Source organism: Thalia democratica, chromosome 8 (genome assembly GCF_965202585.1).
Source record: "Thalia democratica chromosome 8, ktThaDemo2.hap1.1, whole genome shotgun sequence".
NCBI lineage: Eukaryota > Metazoa > Chordata > Thaliacea > Salpida > Salpidae > Thalia > Thalia democratica.
In genome coordinates, this window is record NC_139172.1 from 18,249,814 (window position 1) to 18,271,319 (window position 21,506).

Here is a 21,506-nt window from a genome sequence, read left to right on the forward strand (position 1 = left end):
GAATAAACATAACAACCTAAACTAAATGATAGCAAAGAAAGTAACTTTAATATCTGAAAGTACTTTTAAATATGACTGTTTTTACAAAAACCAGTTTTCTTTAGATTGTACATCTGTGCAAAATAATTTATATAGAAAAATTTTAAGAATATTTTTAAAGTTGTAATAAATAGTAAAAATATTTTTAGTGAAAGCTCTAAACTTATTAAGATAGATATGCTTTTAAATAAATCATTGTTTGGTTTCAAGTTTTTTGTTTTAGCAATTGCAAATAAACTATAAAAAGATTTTCTAAATAAATAACTAACAAAGTTTTTATTAGAAAAAATTTCTTTGATAAATTACTATGTTCAACATTTATATATTAAGTGTTGAGACTTCTATATATACAGCAGCTTATTTTGCAAAAACTTTATTTCAGGCATTGTGCTCTTTAATACTTATAGGTTTAAGCAAGTAAAATACATCCTTTGTTACTTACGAGACATTTTATTTTTATATTACACCTTAAGAATAAAATAAAATTGATATCTACCTCATACAAAAAAAAACTAAACTACTACCCTTTATTCAAATTTATTTAGCTTAAAATACTAAGCAAACATTAAAGCACCTGGTGTTACAAACCATATCAAGGAATAGTTTTAAATTTTAACAAAATGTGTAAACATACCTGTTATGAGTAATATTTTTATAAATTTGTAGAATTATCTTGCTGTGATAATTTTATTAAATTTAAAATTTATTTAATATGTATCATTTTCATCAAAATTAGTTTTGGTACCAATTATTTACATAAGTTGTCTTAATTAAAAAATAAATAAATTGCTGTTTTAGGTATTGTACTTAATTTATATAGAGTCTTATAGTGCATGGTGAAAAAATGATAAAGTACATAACTTTATTTTTTGGTTACTGTTTTTCACTGAAGCTCACTTCAAGCACAGTGTGGTTCAGAGACCTAACTGCAAAGTTCAAAACTAAACTAAAAGGACAGAAAGAAAATGAACAAAAGTAAGTTTTAATAGTCAAAGTTTTAAAAGTACTCAATAATAATATATATTTTTATACTCTTTTCATTATAAAACAGTTTTCTGAAAAAATTCAACTTTTTTAACAGTTTAAAACAAAAAGATAATATTTATTAAAATAAGTTTTATATGTTAATACATGTCTACAACAAAACAAAATTTAAACACTTTAATTTTTTTATTTCTATAAAATGCTGTAAAAACTTTATGTTGTTTTAATTCATACATTTGAAATTGTTTTCTTATATACCATAGATACAATTCTTACATTTACCATTTTATTATAGGTGTTTTAATTTAAAATTTGTTATGTGCTAAATCAGGGTCGGCAAGCAATCTGTGGCCCGCGGGAAACATGCTACCCATGAAAGGTAAACGTTTGGCCCTTATGCAAATTTTGTTTTAAATGGTATGCAACCCATAATACATAATAACTTTGGTCCACAAACATGCAAATATAGCCCATGTATAAAAACCTTAAAACTTACCCTTGATATTCTGGGTTTTGGCAGAATTTAAACTTAGTAGCTTGCATTGTAGTAAAATTTAAAGTTAAAATATAAAAATCATACCTATATTTGGAATTTAGTCTTTTAAAGAGTGATTTTATCTTTAAGTGATGATACTAGTTACTCTACTCAAAAAAACTTTCTCAATAAGGCCTGTTTTTTTAGTTGTAGCATGTTCCTTAAAAACATTATTTTATTTTTTTTAACATTTCTAAAATTATTTGGTTATTATCATAAAGTTTAAATAAAAATTAATAAAGAAAAGTACTTTAAAGTTATAAAAATTTATTTATAAAGTGACCAAAAAGTATATACACGCTTAGAGTAGATATAAATTTGAGATCTATTTCAAATCAAAAAAATATCAACAGAGAAGCAGCTGATAAATCAGTTGTTTGTTTTAAGAATTAAGCTATGTTTTGTTATTAGACTAACCAAGTTGTTGCAGCCAGACTTGATTCTAAAAAAAGTTTTGTAAAATTTTTGACACACTCTGTAAAATCAAATCAAAACTACCTTGTGTAACAGTCTTAGAAGGGACTTAACTTAAGAAAATACTTTATAAACATGTTTGAAAAGTTTAAGGGCCAGAAAACTAAATAAAGTTTTACCCATAGCCCGCGACCACCAAGTGCCTGCTAACCCCTGTGCTAAATGATAGTAGTTTTTAGTAAACTTTTAGTACTTTATTAAAAAGCAATTGTTCATCAATGAATATTTGTATTGTAATATTACAAAAACTAACTATTTCCTATAATTAAAATATGCTCCTTGCAAAAGTTGTAAAAAATTACTGTTCATACTGCAATTTACTAAGTATTTGTAAAGCTAAATTAAAATGATACTTGACAATTTAAATATGACCCTTTTTTATTTGGTTAATGTTAAGAATTAATTAATTACCTTGAAATTAAATGTCAGTATCGTAGTATTCTCCAATTTTTTGAAAAGTTTTGAGCTGTAGCATTGAATTTTATTTTTGCTCTATTAAAAGTTAAATTAATTTAGTACTTTACAAATCAAAACTTTTGATTTTATTACAACTACAACTAATTAAAGGTTTATCATGTTACTAAATATACTATATGTAAAATAAAAGTATTTAGTGTAGTTGTTATTAAAACATTTTTGAAATCTGCTTTTATTTGCGTTTTAATTTGAATAAGACCTTAAGATATAAAGTAATGGAATATTTATCATAATAATTGTATTAAAACTTGATATTACTAGCTATCTATTTCATAAATCAATATCTAGTGTCTACATCATAAATTCTTTTCTAAGCAGTATGTTGATTTTATAGTAGGCTGCTGTGTAACTTTCGAGTTTATAGTTAAAAAACACTTTAATCTATAAAAAACACTTCTTTTCATCCTTGAAAAATATTTTGATAAGATAGATTGTATTGTGACTAAAAGTACTAAAAAAATTTAGATATATAAAACAATTTTTTTGTGTTATCTACTCTCTATGTAAGTCTATTCTTTTAGCAATTAAAGAAACTGTTTATGTATTTATGATTAATTAGTACCCTTGTTAACAATATTTCATTATAAATTAGAAAAGCTACTCACTTTCATTGTGAAATTGTTAATTAGAACTGTAGATGCAATAAATGGCAACAAGTTCTGTTAAAAACTTATTTGAAGTTCAAGTTTGTACCTACCATAGTTTCTTGCATATTTGATCATGATTCAACATGCAGAGGTACACCGCAGACTAATATATTTATATTTTAAGGTCACCAAAAATAAAGTTTTAGTAAAATTATAAGATAATGTTCAAATAGAATGATAAATTTAGTAACAGGGTTGCCACTTTACCTGGAATCCTGGAAAAACCTGGAATTTGGTAATTCATGCAAAAAATAAAAACCTGGAAAAAACTGTTTTGGGAATATTTGAAAAAAACCTGGAAAAATCTGGAATTTTGAACAAAAATCACTAAAAAAACCTGGAGTTTCAACAATTTTCACATGTTCAGTAGTAAAACTTTTATTTAACTCAAAAAATCTATCATACAAATAAAAAAAAGTCATCAATCAAAATAATTTTTATTTAAAAAAAAAATTGAAATAGCTTTACAGTATCCTTTTAATGTTTTTATACTATTTAATACAGTTTCTTACCTTCAGGTTAACTTAAAGCTCAAAATAGACTTAAAAATGTGTATTTTTAAAAACCTGGAAGAAATTTGGAATACTTGGAAGTTTTTTTAAAAAATGAGTGGCAACCCTGTTAGTAAGTTGTATGTACGTGAATTGTTTTTTAATACTTCATGTATAAGATTTCAAAGTAAAGTTTTAACCAAAAAGTATTAAGTTTTTGAAATTTTTTTGAAGTTGTTTGTACAAATTTATACAAAAAATAAATAAGTTGTGAAACAGTTTGGTTTCTCTGCCTTAAATGAATAAGCACACACTTTTTTGTTTCACAAGAACTTATGATTATTTTTTTTATACAAATGTTATAAAAACATAATATTTTCTACATCATAAAAATGTCACATTAAAATTCAGCTCAACGTTAAAAAACAACAACGATGGCAAACAACTTCAAAGGCTACATAAGGTATTACAGCTTTTGGATGAAGAGGACCCTTCTGAAAATGAAGTTAGAATGCTCCAGAAAAATTTAAATGGAAAAAGTGACAAAAAAGATAGCAGCTATTTTAAAGAAATATTTTGTTTGCTAGTTAGTTCCCATAACCTAAATGAATTTTAATTTATTATTTTTTTATGACATTGGCAGGGTTAGCATACTCTCAGGACACTTAGGGTATTTAGATATTAACAAAAGTATTAGGATGAATCAGGACAGCTTAGAATTTTTTTATTTAAAACTCGGGCTGACTTAGGATAGTTTTATTTTTATAAAATACTCAGGATAGTTTAAAAACTTTATTAAAGTCTCAGGAAATATTTTTTTCTATATTTTTAATGAGATTTACTTTATTTAGTTTCAATTATTTCTTATTTCATAACTAATTTTGTTAAAGAAATTGATTTTTATCTACTTCGAAATGTTTAAAAAAAATAAATGATTTGAAAAAATTTAGAATAAATTAGGACCATTTAAGGTAACTTAGAAAGTTTTTTTTGACTCAAAGAGTGGCAACCCTGCGTTGGTGTTGTGTGCAATAAATTCATATTGTTATAAATACCTCATCTAAATTACAAATAAACTTTAATTTGAAAACAGTTGGTAGTCATAGCCACCATGTGGATTACAATAAAGCCCTACAGTTCTGATGACATGTACATCTGGTATTATTTGACATTCATTTTTCTCTTCATAGTCTGGAACAATTTTACAACATGTACACAAGTTCCTATGTACATCCTTGTCTTTATTATGCGCGTAAGTTTTGCTTTTTGTTAAAAAAACACGTAGTAAGAACCATTGAAAAAAAAAAGAGTTTCTGACACTTAAAGTATGTTTTAAACCATATAGTATCTAATTTAGTTGCTTATCCTATTTGGTTTGATCTTATTTAATTAAATGTAATTTATATGCGATTAAACTAAAACAAAGCAGTTTTAGCTTTCACTTATAAATTTAAAGCTAAATTTTGTTTACACAATACAATAACCTGCCACATAGTTATTCATTTCTTAGGTACGCTCTACCAGTCCGGAAATAACTTTTTAGCCAAAAAACGCTGTTTTTAAAATACTTTATTTTTTTTATATTAAAAAAATAAATCTAAAAGTAGTTATACAAATGTTTTATTGTACAAAATAATTAATTATAATGTCTTAAATTAAAGAAAAACAAAACCTAAAAGAACTAAAAAAGACGTTATAAACTTACAAATTGTATATAAAATTCAATATTTTAGCCAAACATTTCAGTTTATTTATATAACGGAAATAAAGAACAGTTAAATATATAATTGTATATCCCATAATTAAAACATAGGAATATGAAATATGTTTAAAAAGTCATACAAAGTTTTAGTAGTTTTTCACTGAAAGAATTAGACTGGACGAAATCAGACAAAGCACTCTAACACATACTATTTTTTATAAAAACAGTTCAAATTTTGCTGAAATGTTGTCAAATTTTGAGTTATAAAACCATTTGTTTTGTATTGTTTCAGCTGTTGTTTTCACGATCATCTGAACTTTACCTTAAAAACATTTATATTTGCTTTATCAAAGTTTAAGCCATTACTCAAAGCAATCTATCATAGACAAGCAATTATTTATAAAAACAGTTCAAACTTTGTAGAAATGTTGTTAAATATTAATTCATAATCCTGTTATTCTTTATAATTCTAACTAATATTTTACAAGCAACAACAAAAAAAAAACTACAACTATCTGAACTTAAGCTTAAAATAAACCTTTTTTGTCCAGTGAAAAAACGACTACAAACAAAATTAGGAGAAACAAAAATTATAAACAATTCAATTGACATTTACATACCCCTTGATTAAAACATAATTGTAAAAAGCAATATTAACGAAAATAATAAACTTAACAAATTAAATTCATTCAGAACTAGATGCTCTGATTTGCCCAGAACATGTATGTAAGTGTAGATTTTTGTTTGGGCCTAGCAGACACTTTTTTTCGTTTGTAAGTTCTTTTTAAACTGCTTTGGAAGTTCTTAAATGCTGATTGTAGTAAGATAGAACCAAACTAACCTGAGTTTTTCAAAAAATTTAAGTATGTATTTGTAATATTTTCAGCAAATATGTTTTGTTATTATTGTGAAAGTTTTTGTTTTGAGGGATTTTGGGGTAATAGTCATCTGTAAACTTTATTGGTTTTTAACATTTTTGTGTTAGGCTTAATGTTGTTAAGTGAAGACTGAAATTTCATAGGTACTCACTGGCGGTTGGGTATGCAGTTTTGCGCTGTGTTTAAAGCCCACTATTATTTCATAGTTTGTCACATTTTTAGTTTAATTATGTTTTTTATTACTAAAATTATTTAATAACTGTGGTCAGCAAAAGAATTTTCTCTGCGGTCCGCGAGCAACTTAAAAAAAAAAGGCCTGCAATTTATAAAAGGCTATCAACCCCTGTTGTACAGTATAATTCTCATAACTTGAGTATTTTTAGTTTGGTAAAATTACCATTATTCTATACACTTAGATTTTAAAGTGTCTAACTGCAGTTTAATTTCTTTCAGTAATTATTTATAATATCTTCACTATATAATCATTTATTTCTAAAACTAATTTAGTAAAGTCTTTAGGTATTTTTTAGTTAGTATAACTCATTCTAAAGTTTTAAGTGTTAATATTCGTTCTTTTACGAATTAATTTCTAAAACAGCTTTTTTACTAGAATACTTAATAGATATTTTTAAATAGATCAAAAATATCCTAAGAAGTTATCATTGTTTAGTTTATTTGTTACAAATCATAAATATAAAAGGAATTTAATTCATAGAAAGAAAAACAACAACTTTTTAAAATTGTTACGGTTTATTCATATTTATTTATAAGTTGTATAATTGAAAAAGTTATTAGTAGTACTATAAACTTACATAATCGTTTATCAATATAGATGTTTCAATTATTTTAATGAAATGTTAATATGATTTTAATAACAACTTCTTAAAGTATCTGATTTCTCTTTGAAGTTTTTGTAATTATGAAAAAATGCTTGAATTTAAAGCAATAAACTTGAGTTTTCATTAAATTTTTAATCTAAACATTGAAAAATAACTAGGTGATTAAAACTATCAGAAAACTTATAAAGTTTTCAAATTATTTAAACTAGCTTGTTATAAAATGTTTTAATTAATAAAGTTTGATAATGAGTTTAAAGGTTCTATAGTTGTCTAACGTTTTATTTTAATAATTCTCTAAGAATTCCCAAAATAACTTAAAAAACTAAGTAGTATCTCATAAACTCTGCATACTTACATAGCTATAGCATATATAAATAAAACAAGTTCTGTCACGTTTAGACATATCTTAACACTAAATTAGAATTTTAAAATATTTCAAAATTGCCAATAACATTCTTACAGGAGAAATTATGTCGTCTGTTCCCATTCAGGCTCACTTCACGCTTGGTTGGTCGCATCAGTGACATCACAATACCAATTAAGTTGAGAAAGTTTGTGTTCGGGTTGTATGTGAAAAGTTACCATGTTAACATGCAGGTAAATTCTAAATAAGTAAACAGTCTAAATTGATAACAAAGCTATGTCTTTTTATTTTAAGTTTTACAAAAAAATATATTTATTTATTATTTAACTTTTATAATCAAGTATTTAAAACAAACTCTAAAAAACACCCCTTAAGATATTTTTGAATATAGAACATACTTACATAGGTACATAGATAAACTTATTTAAAACGATGTTTTGTTTCAATATTGAATAACTGTATGTTAAATAAAAACTTATGAACATTAGACTTACTATTAATTATCTTAGTTTTTCAATATTTATACTAAGAAGGTTTAAAATAAAATACTTTTAATTGTTCTTGAAACTACACAGCGTTAGTGTAGCACATGACCATTTAAAAAAAAATCTATATATTAGGTTATGTTTAACTTTACACCTACCTAAATATTAAAACAAATACTGTTATTGTTTTGTAAAAATATAGTTCAAAACTTTAAGAAAATAACAAGTTATTTTAAAATTTCTCACCATTTTAATAGTAATAAAAGTTAATACTATTAATTTAAAACTTAAATTGTCAAATAGGCTTTATTTAAAAACAAATCAAAATTATTTTTGAGTATTTTAGGCCTGCCTTTGAACTTAATTAAAAACACAGAGTTTAAATTTGTTCATTAAAACATGACTGTCAGTTCCTTGAGTGAAAAAGTCACTTAAATCAGATAATTAAAAGCATTTTTTCTTGATAAGCTAGTTTTTCTTTTCAGTTTGTATAATATTCATTATTTATTTTAAAAGTTTAAGCTATATTCCTTAAAATAATGTTTTCAAAGTCTTGTAGTTGTTCTCTTAAACGTATTATAAAATAAATGTGTAAAATTAGAATATTTATTTATATATCTTTAAAATAGTAATTCATACTGACTTGGCTAATTTATTACTTGAAAGAGTGTTGGTAGTAGTTATTTTTAACTAATGAATTAAAAATTTTATAAAAGCCTATTACTAAAATCATAAGTCTGAATTATGTTTTCTCAACTATCTAAGTATTTAAATTAATGTTTTTAAAAGTTGTCAAGAAAGTATTTATATGTGTAATAAAGTGTAAAACATATTTGATTTACGTAAAAAAACTATGTAAAAGTTAATTACTACTGTTTTACTTTTACTAAAACAAAAGTTTAAGAAATTTAAAGTCTAAGTTAGTTTTAATTAATTGATTCAGTTAAGACAAAAAGTTTTCTGTTTAAAGTTAATTAAACTTTGTTAAATAGCATCTTTTAAAAAGTTATAGCTATAAATTATTTTGTAAAATTTTTACATATATTCATAGAAAAACAATATTTGAAACAGTTTTTGAAATACGTTAACATATTCAAAAACAACCAGTTAACAATTTCATGGCCTTGATTTTAGTTATGTAACCTCACCATTTGTTACATGCATCAAATTTCTAAAAGTTTTTTCAAAAAAAATTTAACTTTTTAATATTTTATTCATTAATTAAAATACACTAGTTAAACTTTTTTTTTATATCTACGGTTTTTATTATTAACTTCTAAACAAGAAATTATTTCAGCATATTCAAAAATTTCTAAAACTAAGGAACATTTTTATAAAATATTTATGTTTTAAATTTAAAATAGAATACTGAAATTTTACAACAATTTTTGACTATTCTTGCCACATCTTGACCAAATTTCAAATATTATTGTATGTTTTTGGATAGATGAGGTTTAAAAATAAAAATATATTTTAAATGGGTGTTAAATTCTGACAGTTTAAGTTCTAACAATTAAAATCCTTATAGTTCTTAGTTATTGTGAATTAATCTTTAAATAATTTTTTTTTAATTTGTATTTTTACTATTGTAGTCTTATTAGTTCAGTAGATATAAAGTATTTACTTTTTTTTTAAATTTTTGGGGTATGGATAAAATAAATTTTAAATACGGCTGTTTTTATAAATTAAACACTTTCGCTTTTAATAAACATTTTTTTAAACTTTGTTAAAATTATGTTTTTATTAATTTGACCAACATGAGCTCTTTTTCAAGTTTAAGTTAATTTCTGTGATGTGGCCCATTTTATTTTTTACTAAGTATTTAAACTGTCAGAATTTAAGTTGTCTTAATCTGAATAGCAATGTAACCAATTAAAAAATAATATTTTAAACATAAGCTTTTGTGATATTTGTAATTAGATATTTGTATATTAGAATCGTTTAGTTTTTGGTTGACAATTGTTACAGTTCAATAAAATTTTCTTGCAGAGAATATTTGATTTGCAGAGAAAATAACGTAATTAACTTTGTAAATAATAAACCTTACTTTAAAAAAATCAATAAACAATAAATTAAACATCATATTTATTTAGTTTCTATTTTAGACTTTGACTGTTTATATATAGCATGTTATACATAAATGATGTTTACTTATTACTTAAATCATAAAAGTAGGTTTTGAAGGTTGTTCAGGTTCTGTTTTTGATTAACTTTCACCTACTTTGAAGTGTATATATGTTTTAAACTGATAACTACTTTTCGTTAATGTTTAGTTTCATATATTCAGTTGTACCGTAACTTATATTATTTGAAATATATTTTAGCCGAATATAAACAATTTTAAGAGAAGCATAACTTTAACATAATTACAAAAAATACATAAACACAAAAAAATTATATTTTGTAGGAAGCTTGCATTCAAGATTTGAACAAGTACAAATCAATGGCACAATTTTTTAGAAGACAAATTAAAACTGAGTACAGACCAGTTTGTCAATTTGCTGATGTGAGTTTTTATATGTTTTAATAATCTACATGCAATAGATGTAAAAAGTATTTCATAATTTTTTTTTTAATTGTTTTGAAAAAAATTAAAAACTATAATAAAAGCAGCAGTGCTACAAAAATAGCAAACTTCCTGTTATTTATTTTGTTGTTAAAATTGACGCTTAAATTTTTTTTTTTTGGTTTTATTAAGAAGTATAATTTTAGTAATTCAATTAAAAAACTTTAGCTAATAATGAATATTCAAGATATGTCAAATAATAAAATTTTTATTTATTAATATTGATATTCCTAAGTGGTTTTTATTTTATATTACAATTTTTGAAAATGTCATTTTAAGTATATAAGACAAAAAAAAGTGTCATGATTTTATCAACTTTGTTATACTGGTATCCAGTGGCGACTCGTAATGGCGTCTTAGGCGTTGCAAAGCAGCATAGATTGGAATAAACACATTATCTCTCATTTTTAAACTTTTTATTTTAAACTGTTTTGCAAGTTATATATAGATCGAAAATGTTCACAACAACAAAATTGAATTTATTTACGTTTTTAAATACCCTTATGATTTCATACAGCATCACCGCTATTGATGAATAATGTAAAAATACATAAATATTAAAGACAGACTTTTTTTCTTGTCATGCATTCTCTTTAATTAAATTCATAAATCTTTTTTTAATACATACTGTAATAACACTTATTATTTAGTATTAGTGATATATTAGTAAATGATAATAATAAATTGTTTAAAAGTTAGTTTCAAACTATGTTGTCGTACTATATGAAAATTTGTTTCCTAATTTTAAAATAGAATAAGCTTTTGTTTATCTAGAATTTTTAATAGAAAAATAAAAGATACAGTGTAAAAACTCAAATATATTTTTGTTATAATAAAAAACAATTTTCTAAATAAACTAAGTACTTTAACTAACTTATGTTTCTTTAATATTTAATTAAAATGTTATTTTATCATGCATTATAAAGAGTTCAAAGAGTCTGTAAAGATGTGTGTATGAGAACAGAAATAAATGTTGATTAATTTTATTTAATACCCCGATTCCTTATCGATTGTTTTCCAAACAAAATACATTATATCAGTAAAATAAAAAATATTATAAAGCAAAAAGTCCTAGTAAAGTCATAGTAAAACAATTATCACAAAAACATTCTGTTTACTTGAATTAGGACAAAATTACAAATTTAGTTTGTTTAAAACTGCAACAAGTTTTTTACTTTTTGATGTTTTAAAAAACAATAAAAAGTGATCTCTACTTTAAGAGGAGAATCAATACAATTTATTAATTTAAAATTTTATTAAGTAAACAAAGTTTCGCTCAATAAGTTTATCAGTACTTAGATTAAATTCCGGAAAGATATATTTAAAAGTCACGGAAAATACTGGTATATAAACAAAAACAAATCTTAACTTTAAACACAAAATAAAATTTTATAGTAAAGTTAGATATTGATTTTCTTAGTAATGGATTGTAGAATCGTAACCTTTATGAAAACTAGGGATAAAAGATTAAATAATTCTTGCATGTTTATTTGTTTGTGTTTATTTATTTGTTGCATTAATTGCATGCTTTTCAAGATTTAACTAATTCTTAATGTTGATTTGTTTGTTATTTATTTTTTTGTTGCACTAATTGCATGTTATTAGTAGTTAGTTAATCTTTTATAACTAGTTTTATCAAAAGTTACAATTTTACCATCCATTACTAGATATCAATATTTAACCTTAAGATAATAATCTGATTTTGTTTTGTTTATTAAAATAAATATTTGTTTTTGTTTATATGCCAGTATCTCCATGACTTTTAAAGATATCTTTCCGAAACTTAATTTAAGTACTGACGAACCTACTGAGCGAAACTCTGTTTACCTAATAAAATTTTAAATTAATAAATTTTAGTTTCAAAAGTTAAGTTTAGTTTTAACTACATTAATCACAGATTAATATTAAAAAAATATATGTGTCAAACGTTTTTTCAAAATATTAATATACTAGCTGTTGTTTTTATAAAAAAAAAATTACAAAACTGTATTATAGTTACACTAGGTATTCTTAATCCCAAAGTATTTCTATATACGACTCTTAAATCTACTTTAAAATTAATATTTCAACGCATGTCTTTAATCAATACTTTCATCTGCCGTTTCCACAATAAAGTTTAAGTCTCAGTTTTGGATACATTAAATCGATATTTTATGAAACATTTCGGTCAACGAATATCTATTTTATTTTTTAGTTACTGCTGATATTATAAACTTATTTATTATAAAATATTTTTTTGTATTAAAAATACAGCTAACCTTTTATCTTAGAACATAAAGTTATTATTTTTTAAGTTTAAAATATTAATATAGTTTTAATTTTTCTGAATCATATAATTTTTTGTTTAAAAACTTAACTTATATAACATTATAAACTTTATAAAAGTATATATATTATTTAAAACGCTTTAATGACACCAAAAAATCAATATGATTTTTCTTTGAATTTGTTATCTTATGTTACTTAACTGGTCACCTATGGATTTGTGAATATGTAGAATAAAAATAAAATTAAAAGTTGTAATGATTTACTATAAATACCAAAGCTAAGTTATATATGTAGACCAATTTTACTGACTTTAAAAATATATTAATTTAAAATAGAAAACAATAATTTTTGTAGTACTAATTTTCTAAACAACTCAATTATTTACTAACTTAAATATGTATAATAAAACGTAAGTTTTGTGTAAATATTCAATTGAAAAGTTAGAATTTCCACCTCTGTTTTAATTAAACTGATGTAATATAAAAATACTTGATTAGTTCTATACAACAACTCGACACTTCCAGCAGTTAAATTAATCGAAACTATTTTCAGCTGACTGTACCTTGTGATGGGACTGTAGTGTACCACGGTTCAATTCAGGATGGGTATGTGAGGCAGGTGAAAGGAATGTGTTTCAGTTTGAAGGAACTTCTTGGATCCAATCAGCAAGGTTTAATAACTATTTGTTATACTTTTAACTCCTAAACAATGGTATTTTAGGGTAGAAGTCAAATTTGCACGAAGATACTTTTGCACGAAAACACTTTTGCACGAAGGTTCACTTTTTCACGGAGACATTTTTGCACGGTTGAAATTTTATTTATATATATTTATATTTTTTTATAAAATTAAAAATATTTATTTGTTTTACTTATAAATTTAGTTTGTTTATTTATTTCTTTTTACTACCACTGTTACCCCTAACCCTTACCCTCGCTTGGTAACTTTTTTTAAATTTTTTTACTGTCACTGTAACCCCTACCCTTACTCTCGGTCAGTAACCTTTTTTTTTAAATAATTTACCTTTAAGTTTTTTTTTTGTTTCTTTTCTGTTTTTTTTTTTACTCTCGTGCAAAAATGACCCCTCGTACAATTTTGTCTTCGTGAAATTTTGACCCGTTCCCGGTATTTTGTGATGATTGAAAATTAAATCTTAGCTATAAAAATTTGCTACAACTTTAAAAACTATAATGAATTGATATTTAAATTTAAAATTTAATAGGTTCCTAACAGACTTTAGAAAAATAAGGTGAAAATACAATCTTTTTCTTAAACTTTTGATACTTTATTCTTTACTATTTATTATCATTCAGTATAAATTTTAATTTTTGGCATAGTTTCTTCGTTTTTAAGTTCAAATTTAAAATTTTAAAATTTTTTTTTGATGTACATAAAACTTGTACCAAGCTATTTACTGAAAATTTTAGTTAGGCAACTAACTTAAAATTCTACAATTAGGTAAACTTTACCAGTTTTTTTATTTAAAACAAGATCATAATGAAAAAAAACATTAATTAAAATTTTTATGATCTTAAGTTAGTGTCTAAGGTTTAGGCTTCTATAAATAAGTTGATGTTTTCTTGTAACAAAATAAAGGATATCAGATTGCATAAATATTAAGCTTTAAACAAAAAAAAATACAAGAAAATTTTATACTTATATCCTGATTTTTTTCTTCTTTTACAACTACAAGTACTACTACTAATGCTTGTATTACAAGTACTTGTAATACTAACCAAAAATTTAGGTTAGACTTACTAAATACAAATATACTAAGTCTTTAATAGTTTAATCATCAGAAAGTTTTTTCTATAAAAAAAATTGAATGTATTAGTTTTAAATGTGCTACAAAGTTACACTTATTTTGTTATACTTTATAAAAATTAATTTGAATTTTTTTACCACGAATGGAAAAATGAGTACTGTTTTTATATAAAAATTTAAATGTATTAGTTTTATATATGTGTTTACTTCACTAGTTTACCACCTTAATATGATAGATATTTTTTTAAATTTACAAACTTAGTATCACTAAAGTTTATTTTTATTACTTGACTTGAAACTAATTAGAAGCACCTTAAAACCTAATTGATATAAGAAAAAAACGCATAAAAAGACCATAATAATAAATTAGTCTAGATCTAATTCAATTATTCTAAATTCTATTTTTAACTTCATTTTTTCTTAGCTAATTATTTTGTTCCAACTGCATAGATAATATTTTTTGTACAAAAAATAAAATTTTACTACATCTATAAATAATGAAACGAAGTTCAGAACTAAACATATGTTATGCGTATTTTCTTCTAATTGTGAAATTATTTTAATTTCAATAAGTAAATATACACAACAGGGATATCTGACGTGGAGTATTCGCAGCAGCTGTTGGCAAACGTTGAGAACGAGCTTCGTGTTTGTGTGATTTACCTGGCTCCTGGCGATTACCACAGATTCCACTCACCCGCCGATTGTCAGCTGAAATCAAGAACTCATGTTGCTGGTTAGAAAAGTTTTTAGTTGAAGAGATATATAAGTAGTGAATAGGTTAAATTTATATTAGGTATCACGTATTAGGATATAAAAGCCTAAAGATACGGACTTAAAGTCCGTTTTAAGTACATGAAAAATTGATTTTGCTAATGAAGTTTCATTGTCAATAATTTAGTTTTAAGCAGGCTGTAGTTATTAACAATTGATTTAGGAAAAAACAAAACATGCAAATAAAACATGTGTAAAATATGTTTTGAATTTAGTACCTATATCTTTAAATAAATATATAGCTCAATTGATGTTTTACATAACTTTATCATTGTATAGAGTAAAAAATAACTGACAATTGTACTAACTGCACTTTGTATAACATACTCTACTACTTATAAACGTTAATATCCTATATTGTAATCTGTAAGTTTTATGAATATAAATGAAAACTGTAATGAACAATTACATTGCACTGTGTACAGGTTGACAATTTGGGAAAGACCTTATGGTAAAAAAAATAATGTTTACAAATTTGAAGTTTTAAAAGCTATTTAGTTTAAAATAAAAAGTTTATGTTATTAAAATTTCTTTAAACTACCCATAATAACTTTAAAAAAATACCTAAAAATCCAAGTTATGATAGTTTAAGTTATTTTAAACTATCTTAGTCAAAGTTAGGTCAAACCTTGTTAGAGTTTTTTATTCTAGTCAAAAACTTAATTATGTTACTAAAGTAAATAATCACTCTAACTATTAAAATAAGTCGTTTTAGTGTTTTAGCTTGAATAATTATAACTTTTATTGAGAGAACCTCAAATAAAGTTTAAAAAATTGATTAATAAAGTTATCAATTGATTTATAGTTTGGTGGTATGAATAAAGTTACTATGCTTAGAAATAAGTTTATAATTTTTTTAAACTCTAAATCTTCACGTTAACAACATAATCACCATGACAACAGGGGAGCTAATAAGTGTCCGACCCAATCTACTCGCATGGTTGCCCCAACTGTTCGTGGTCAATGAACGGGTCGCGCTGACGGGAAACTACCAAAACAAAAACTTCTTATCCGTGGTAGCTGTGGGTGCAACAAATGTCGGCAGTGTGAGGGTTTACCACGACGAGGTAAAATTATTTAGTTTGGAATAAGTTTGCTTGAAACTGAACAATGATAAAAATAAGTACTGTTTAACTTTTAACCATGTATTCTCATGCTAAAGTCATATAGAAAATTAATGAAACTTTAACTGTATGTTAGCTCTTATCCTTAAAAGTTTTATGTTTTAGAGGGTTGCCAAAAAACCTGGATTTTAAAAACTTTTGAAAAAATTATGGAAAATTCGGAATTATAAACTATTTTTAAATGTTAAATGATAGATACAAAACATCTATCATAAACAAAATTTATCTTTTGTGTCATTCAGAATTTTGTTCGTTTTAAATCACTAAAAAGTGGCATTACTGAATTTTTTTAATTATTTTTTATATATTTTTAAAGAAAGTTTTTATTTTAAGTTTATAATTATACTAAAAATGGACAAGAAAACGTTAACTTTCTAAAACTTTGAAGAAATTCTGAAAATCTCAAAAAAAAAAATTGGCAACCCTGTATTTTAGTTTAAAAAAGTTTGAAGTAAGTTTAAATATAAGTAATATAAAACGTTTAAATTCTTTATAAACCTAAAAATATTTAGAAAAATGTAAACATATCCGGAGTGCGAATGTTTAATGTATACAAGAAAAATTTTGTAAAATCAGAGCAAAAATAATTCAGCAGCCTTTATTTATGCAACTTTTTTTCAGAAAATTATAAAGTTAATTGAAATATTTTGGATAATTTATTAATCTTCGAAAGTATTCTATCAACTAAATATTTAGTATTCTGATATGCATTTATAACTCCCCCCTCCAAATAATTGCGTAACTAACATTATAAACGGACCATGAGCACATCATGAACTCAAAAACGTTACTATGAGAGTAAACATTATTTTTTTATGTTTCACATGATAAAAAACAAACAACAAATCTCAAAGTTGCGTAATAATTTTTCGTTCAAAAAATTAAAGTACATATCATAAATAAGGTTAATATGCTTCAAAATAACTTTATAATTTCATATCATTTATATGTTTTTTTTCAAGACCACTCAAAGTGTTGTGATTCAAATAAACTTTTTCAAGTTTCAAAACTATTGCTAAATGCCCTTCAAAAAATGATACGAGTCTTTTTTATAGTTTGATTATTAGTTTATTTTTGAGTTGTTTACTTTTTAGAACAAAAAAAAATGAAAGTTTCTAATTACTACTAATATTTTGTTAGAATTACTAATTATTTCTAGTTTACATGTGGTCATTACGAAAGCATCAAACAATTGTAACGTCATACACTATTTAAAACTTTTGAGTTCTAACGAATCGTTTTATGATATTTTCACTCATAATTTGAAGTGTTATTATCACTATTTGTCATATAGTTAATAAAATTTTTTGCAATTTACTTCTGCATATATCAAAGTTTATGTATTTTAAAGTTGACAAACTGAACATTTTTATACTTTAATTATCTATTTTAAATATTTAATTAATTTTTAGATGAATTTTCTAATACTGTATTGTTTTTTGTTCTATTTTATTATATTTTTTAGTGTTTTAATAATTGCTAAATTAATGATTGCGCATATTTTTTGACAACTACTGTTTGAAGATTTAAAGAAATTATCAATTTATTAAGTTATAAAATTACTTGTTTAAAAATATTTAGGTGTAGTTTTAAGAAAAGAAAATAAAAACAATGGTAGCTCTATAGTATATACCTATGTTTTATTTCTAGATATTAAAAATAGTTAAAGATCATTAAACAAAACACATAAGTGCATTTATATTTAAATAAGATAACTCTATTTTATTCAGCCGTTATATTTATGTCTACGAAAGTTCATTAAAAAAAAATTATATACAAAGTATATTTTTTTAGAAACTCCGCACCAACTTGTTCAAAGATCGGGTTGGCTCCACCTCCTTCAAAAAATACGACAACTTAGTTCTTGGAAAGGGGGATTCTCTCGGGGAGTTCAGATTCGGAAGCACAATTATCGTCGTTTATGAAGTTGGTTTGTATATATACCGGATATATTTATTTTTATTAAAAACAAAAGCATATTTTGTATATACTTTTTATAAATAATTTAGTTATAAAGCCTTCTACAAGCGCATTTCATTTGCAAAGGTACTACTTACAACAACTGAGATAGACCACTTTTATTTATTAGTAAACCAGTTTAGTTTATAAGTACTCGATGAGTACTCCAGGTTTAATTTTTGTAAGTTTTCAATGTTAGATGTAAGTTCTGAAGGGTGTAAGCAACGTCTGACTGTCGTTTACAACCTCAAAACTTATAATTTGTATAAAATAACTTTTAAAAACCTTAATGTTTCTTTGGTTACGACTGATTGAAGAGTTTTAATAAATACAAATTCCTGATCTCAGTCTAGTAGAGAGTCCTAAAAATTAATACATATAACTGAAAAAAACAAAAAAAAAATATGTAGGTCTTATTAATATCTACAAAAATAAATATGTAGACTACAACTAATTTTTTTGCTAAGTTTTAAATATTTTTTCGAGATATTTCAAAAAAACTAAAAATACCATATCTTAAAACTTATTTTAGCCATATCTTAAAAATATTTAAAGTTTTGCATAAAGGAAAAAAAAAGCTTGTTTTTTTTTACAAAAATAAATAACTTTTTGAGTTGTGGCCTTTTAAATTTTTTGTTAAGAATTTGAATTGTCGGAATTTAAAAAGTCGTGCACCCGATCCAAAGGGTGTGAATGATACTTGTTTTATACATTTTAAACTAAGTAACAATTTTGAAGAATAACTTAAATTTTTATTGCTTTATATAAAATAACATTTTAAACATGCACAAATTGACCTCATGTTAACAAACAACAGTCTCCGAAATCGAATGTAATGATGTGCAAGGTCGGTTCTAAAGTCAAATACGGGCAGGCAATGTCGGTTGAGCCGAAAAACCTCCCCTGCTTGCAACAAGACAAAGAGAGAAATTTCGATGAGTTATTCTAGGGTGCTGTGTATGGCACTTTTGAATTTTTGTTGAAGCTTCTCATACACAAACTTGTAGCATATCTTGTTCATAATCATACTTTTGGTTTGTTGCCATTTGTTCGTAAGGTTTTATTTTTAAACTGCTTTAACAAAATTTATGTTTTGCAATTTAGACCGTGTCATTTTAATTTTTTGTGGGTTTTTGAACTTATCATGCTTTAAAGTTTTTGAACCAAGTTTTTAACCTTATATACATTAGAAGAATCTTATTTAATAAGTTCTTAATGAAGTATAAGCCTTTCTGTGGTTGTTTTCTAATTAATTTGAATTAATAGTTAAACTCATATATCATAAGGAAACAAACATTTTAATTGTTTTTTTTAGAACTAATTACTTGATAGGTTATATTTTGCTTTGAAAACTTTTTAAACTGAGTTACTATTATCCAAATTAATTTAAGTTCTTAATAAAATTATAAAACTTAATTAAAAAATTTTTTTGTTACTTAAAATAATTTATGCTTGAAAAAGTTTGTAAAAATTGTTTTTCTACATATTTAGAAACTATTTTTGTTATTTAACTTCAAGTAATTATAAAAAATATAAATTTTAAATATTTTAGTGTATAAGATACATTTGTATATTTAATTCTACCTCTTGCAATAAAACTAAATTTTGTATAATATACATATGTCTGTAATAAAATGTTTTGTTCTTGTTAATAAAATATAATGAATCATGTTTATTTTCGGACAATTTTATTTTCTCCATATTATATTTAACCAGTATTTATTACGGCCATCAACAACAAAGTCGAGATGTTTGGCGCCATCATTAATAAATAATGAAGTTTACCACACGACCATCAACAACAGTATCCGAGGCAACCTACCACTGGTTTCGTCCATATTAGGACTCATCAGGTAGGTATAGTCGCAAGAAACCGCTGTTAAGGTCTAACCAACATATACACTTAATCCCGCTTGATTAAATTAATTTATAAGTCTAACCGTACGGGATTAAGTCCATATACACAAAGTTCTGCTTGGTTAGATCGTATTAGCAGTTTCTCACGACTATACCTACCTGATGAGTCCTAATAAGGACGAAACTGGTTGTAGGTTGTCTCAAGCAAATAAAATAATAACTGTAAATGCAGAAATTTTCTTAAAGTAAACTTATAAAATATACTATGCCGTAACGCTAAACATTAGTTTTTCTATGTATAAATAAAAAATGAAGCTTTTAGTTCAAATACTTTTTTTTTCTATCTAATAACCTCAACAATACTAAAGAATATTTAAGTTCAAAAACGGTAAGTTTCTTGCGTTGAGTTTTTTTTTTATAATTGTATGACTTAAGAACTTTGAAAACCATTAGAACTAATCAAGTATTTGTTGTCTATAGTTTAAAACCGAAGAAAATTAAAAGAAAGACAAGAAACTAAATAAAACTCAAGTTGTAAAGTTTTTACTTTAACTTCTGAGACATTTTAAAGTATATAAGCAATAAATTACAACTTTTTTACAAACTTACTTTAATTAGTTATCTGAACAACTTTTTTCCGGTGCATAGCTTATTCAAAAAATATAACAAAACGCATTTTACTTATTTGAGTACTTTTAAGTGAGGTTTATATAAAATTGTATTTTACTAAATAAAACTGAATTGAAACTAAACAAAATGATATTGTAGTTAGAAGGGCGTGTTATTCATCTGGTTTCCTGTGCGACCCCTGAATTAAAAAGGAATAATCGTCACAAAAAAGCGATTAAACATGGTGTTAATATTTTAACGTATTTTATTTAAAGTTCATATATGTATTTTAAGTTTTTGATATCAAGTATAGTTTGGTTTATATTTTTAATCAAAGAACTACGTCAAAAATGAGATAGTTTTATAATTTTTTTAGTAAAAAAAAATGTATAAACTTGTATGAAAATTTTATAAATAAATAACTTTCACAATTTGATAAACGACATTTTTTACCCAAAACTAGCCATTCGAAAGTGTTTTGAAGAACTATTTTGAATTATTTTAAAACTTGAAGGGTTTTATTATTAACTTTGTTAACTTTTGACAAAATTTTATATTGTTTTTATTTTTAGAACATTAGAAAAACCGAAGTTTTATATTTTTCATCAAGTTGTAAATAATTGTTCATGTCTGCTAATAGCTTATTTTCATAAATGTTTTAATAAAATAG

At 24.0% G+C, this 21,506-nt stretch overlaps 1 protein-coding gene across 1 annotated transcript; it reads left to right on the forward strand.

The window, feature by feature from the left end:
• The first annotated feature begins 841 nt into the window (after positions 1–841).
• On the forward strand, positions 842–19,742 carry LOC145842558 (phosphatidylserine decarboxylase proenzyme, mitochondrial-like). The gene is made up of 10 exons (XM_082950018.1): positions 842–1,014; positions 4,059–4,233; positions 4,741–4,899; positions 7,529–7,663; positions 10,323–10,421; positions 13,302–13,419; positions 15,103–15,249; positions 16,191–16,354; positions 18,206–18,337; positions 19,188–19,742. The coding sequence occupies exons 1-10, from the start codon at positions 884–886 to the stop codon at positions 19,317–19,319; spliced, it is 1,392 nt and encodes a 463-aa protein (XP_082806144.1). The 5' UTR covers positions 842–883; the 3' UTR covers positions 19,320–19,742.
• The last annotated feature ends 1,764 nt before the right edge of the window (positions 19,743–21,506 follow it).

Excerpts from the sequence above, each read along its gene's own strand:
- LOC145842558 (XM_082950018.1), top strand. The coding sequence starts at position 884 with ATGATAAAGTACATAACTTTATTTTTTGGTTACTGTTTTTCACTGAAG. Across the intron at positions 1,015-4,058 it reads CAGAAAGAAAATGAACAAAA|CTCAACGTTAAAAAACAACA; the intron begins GTAAGTTTTAAT and ends ATTAAAATTCAG. Across the intron at positions 18,338-19,187 it reads CAATTATCGTCGTTTATGAA|TCTCCGAAATCGAATGTAAT; the intron begins GTTGGTTTGTAT and ends AACAAACAACAG.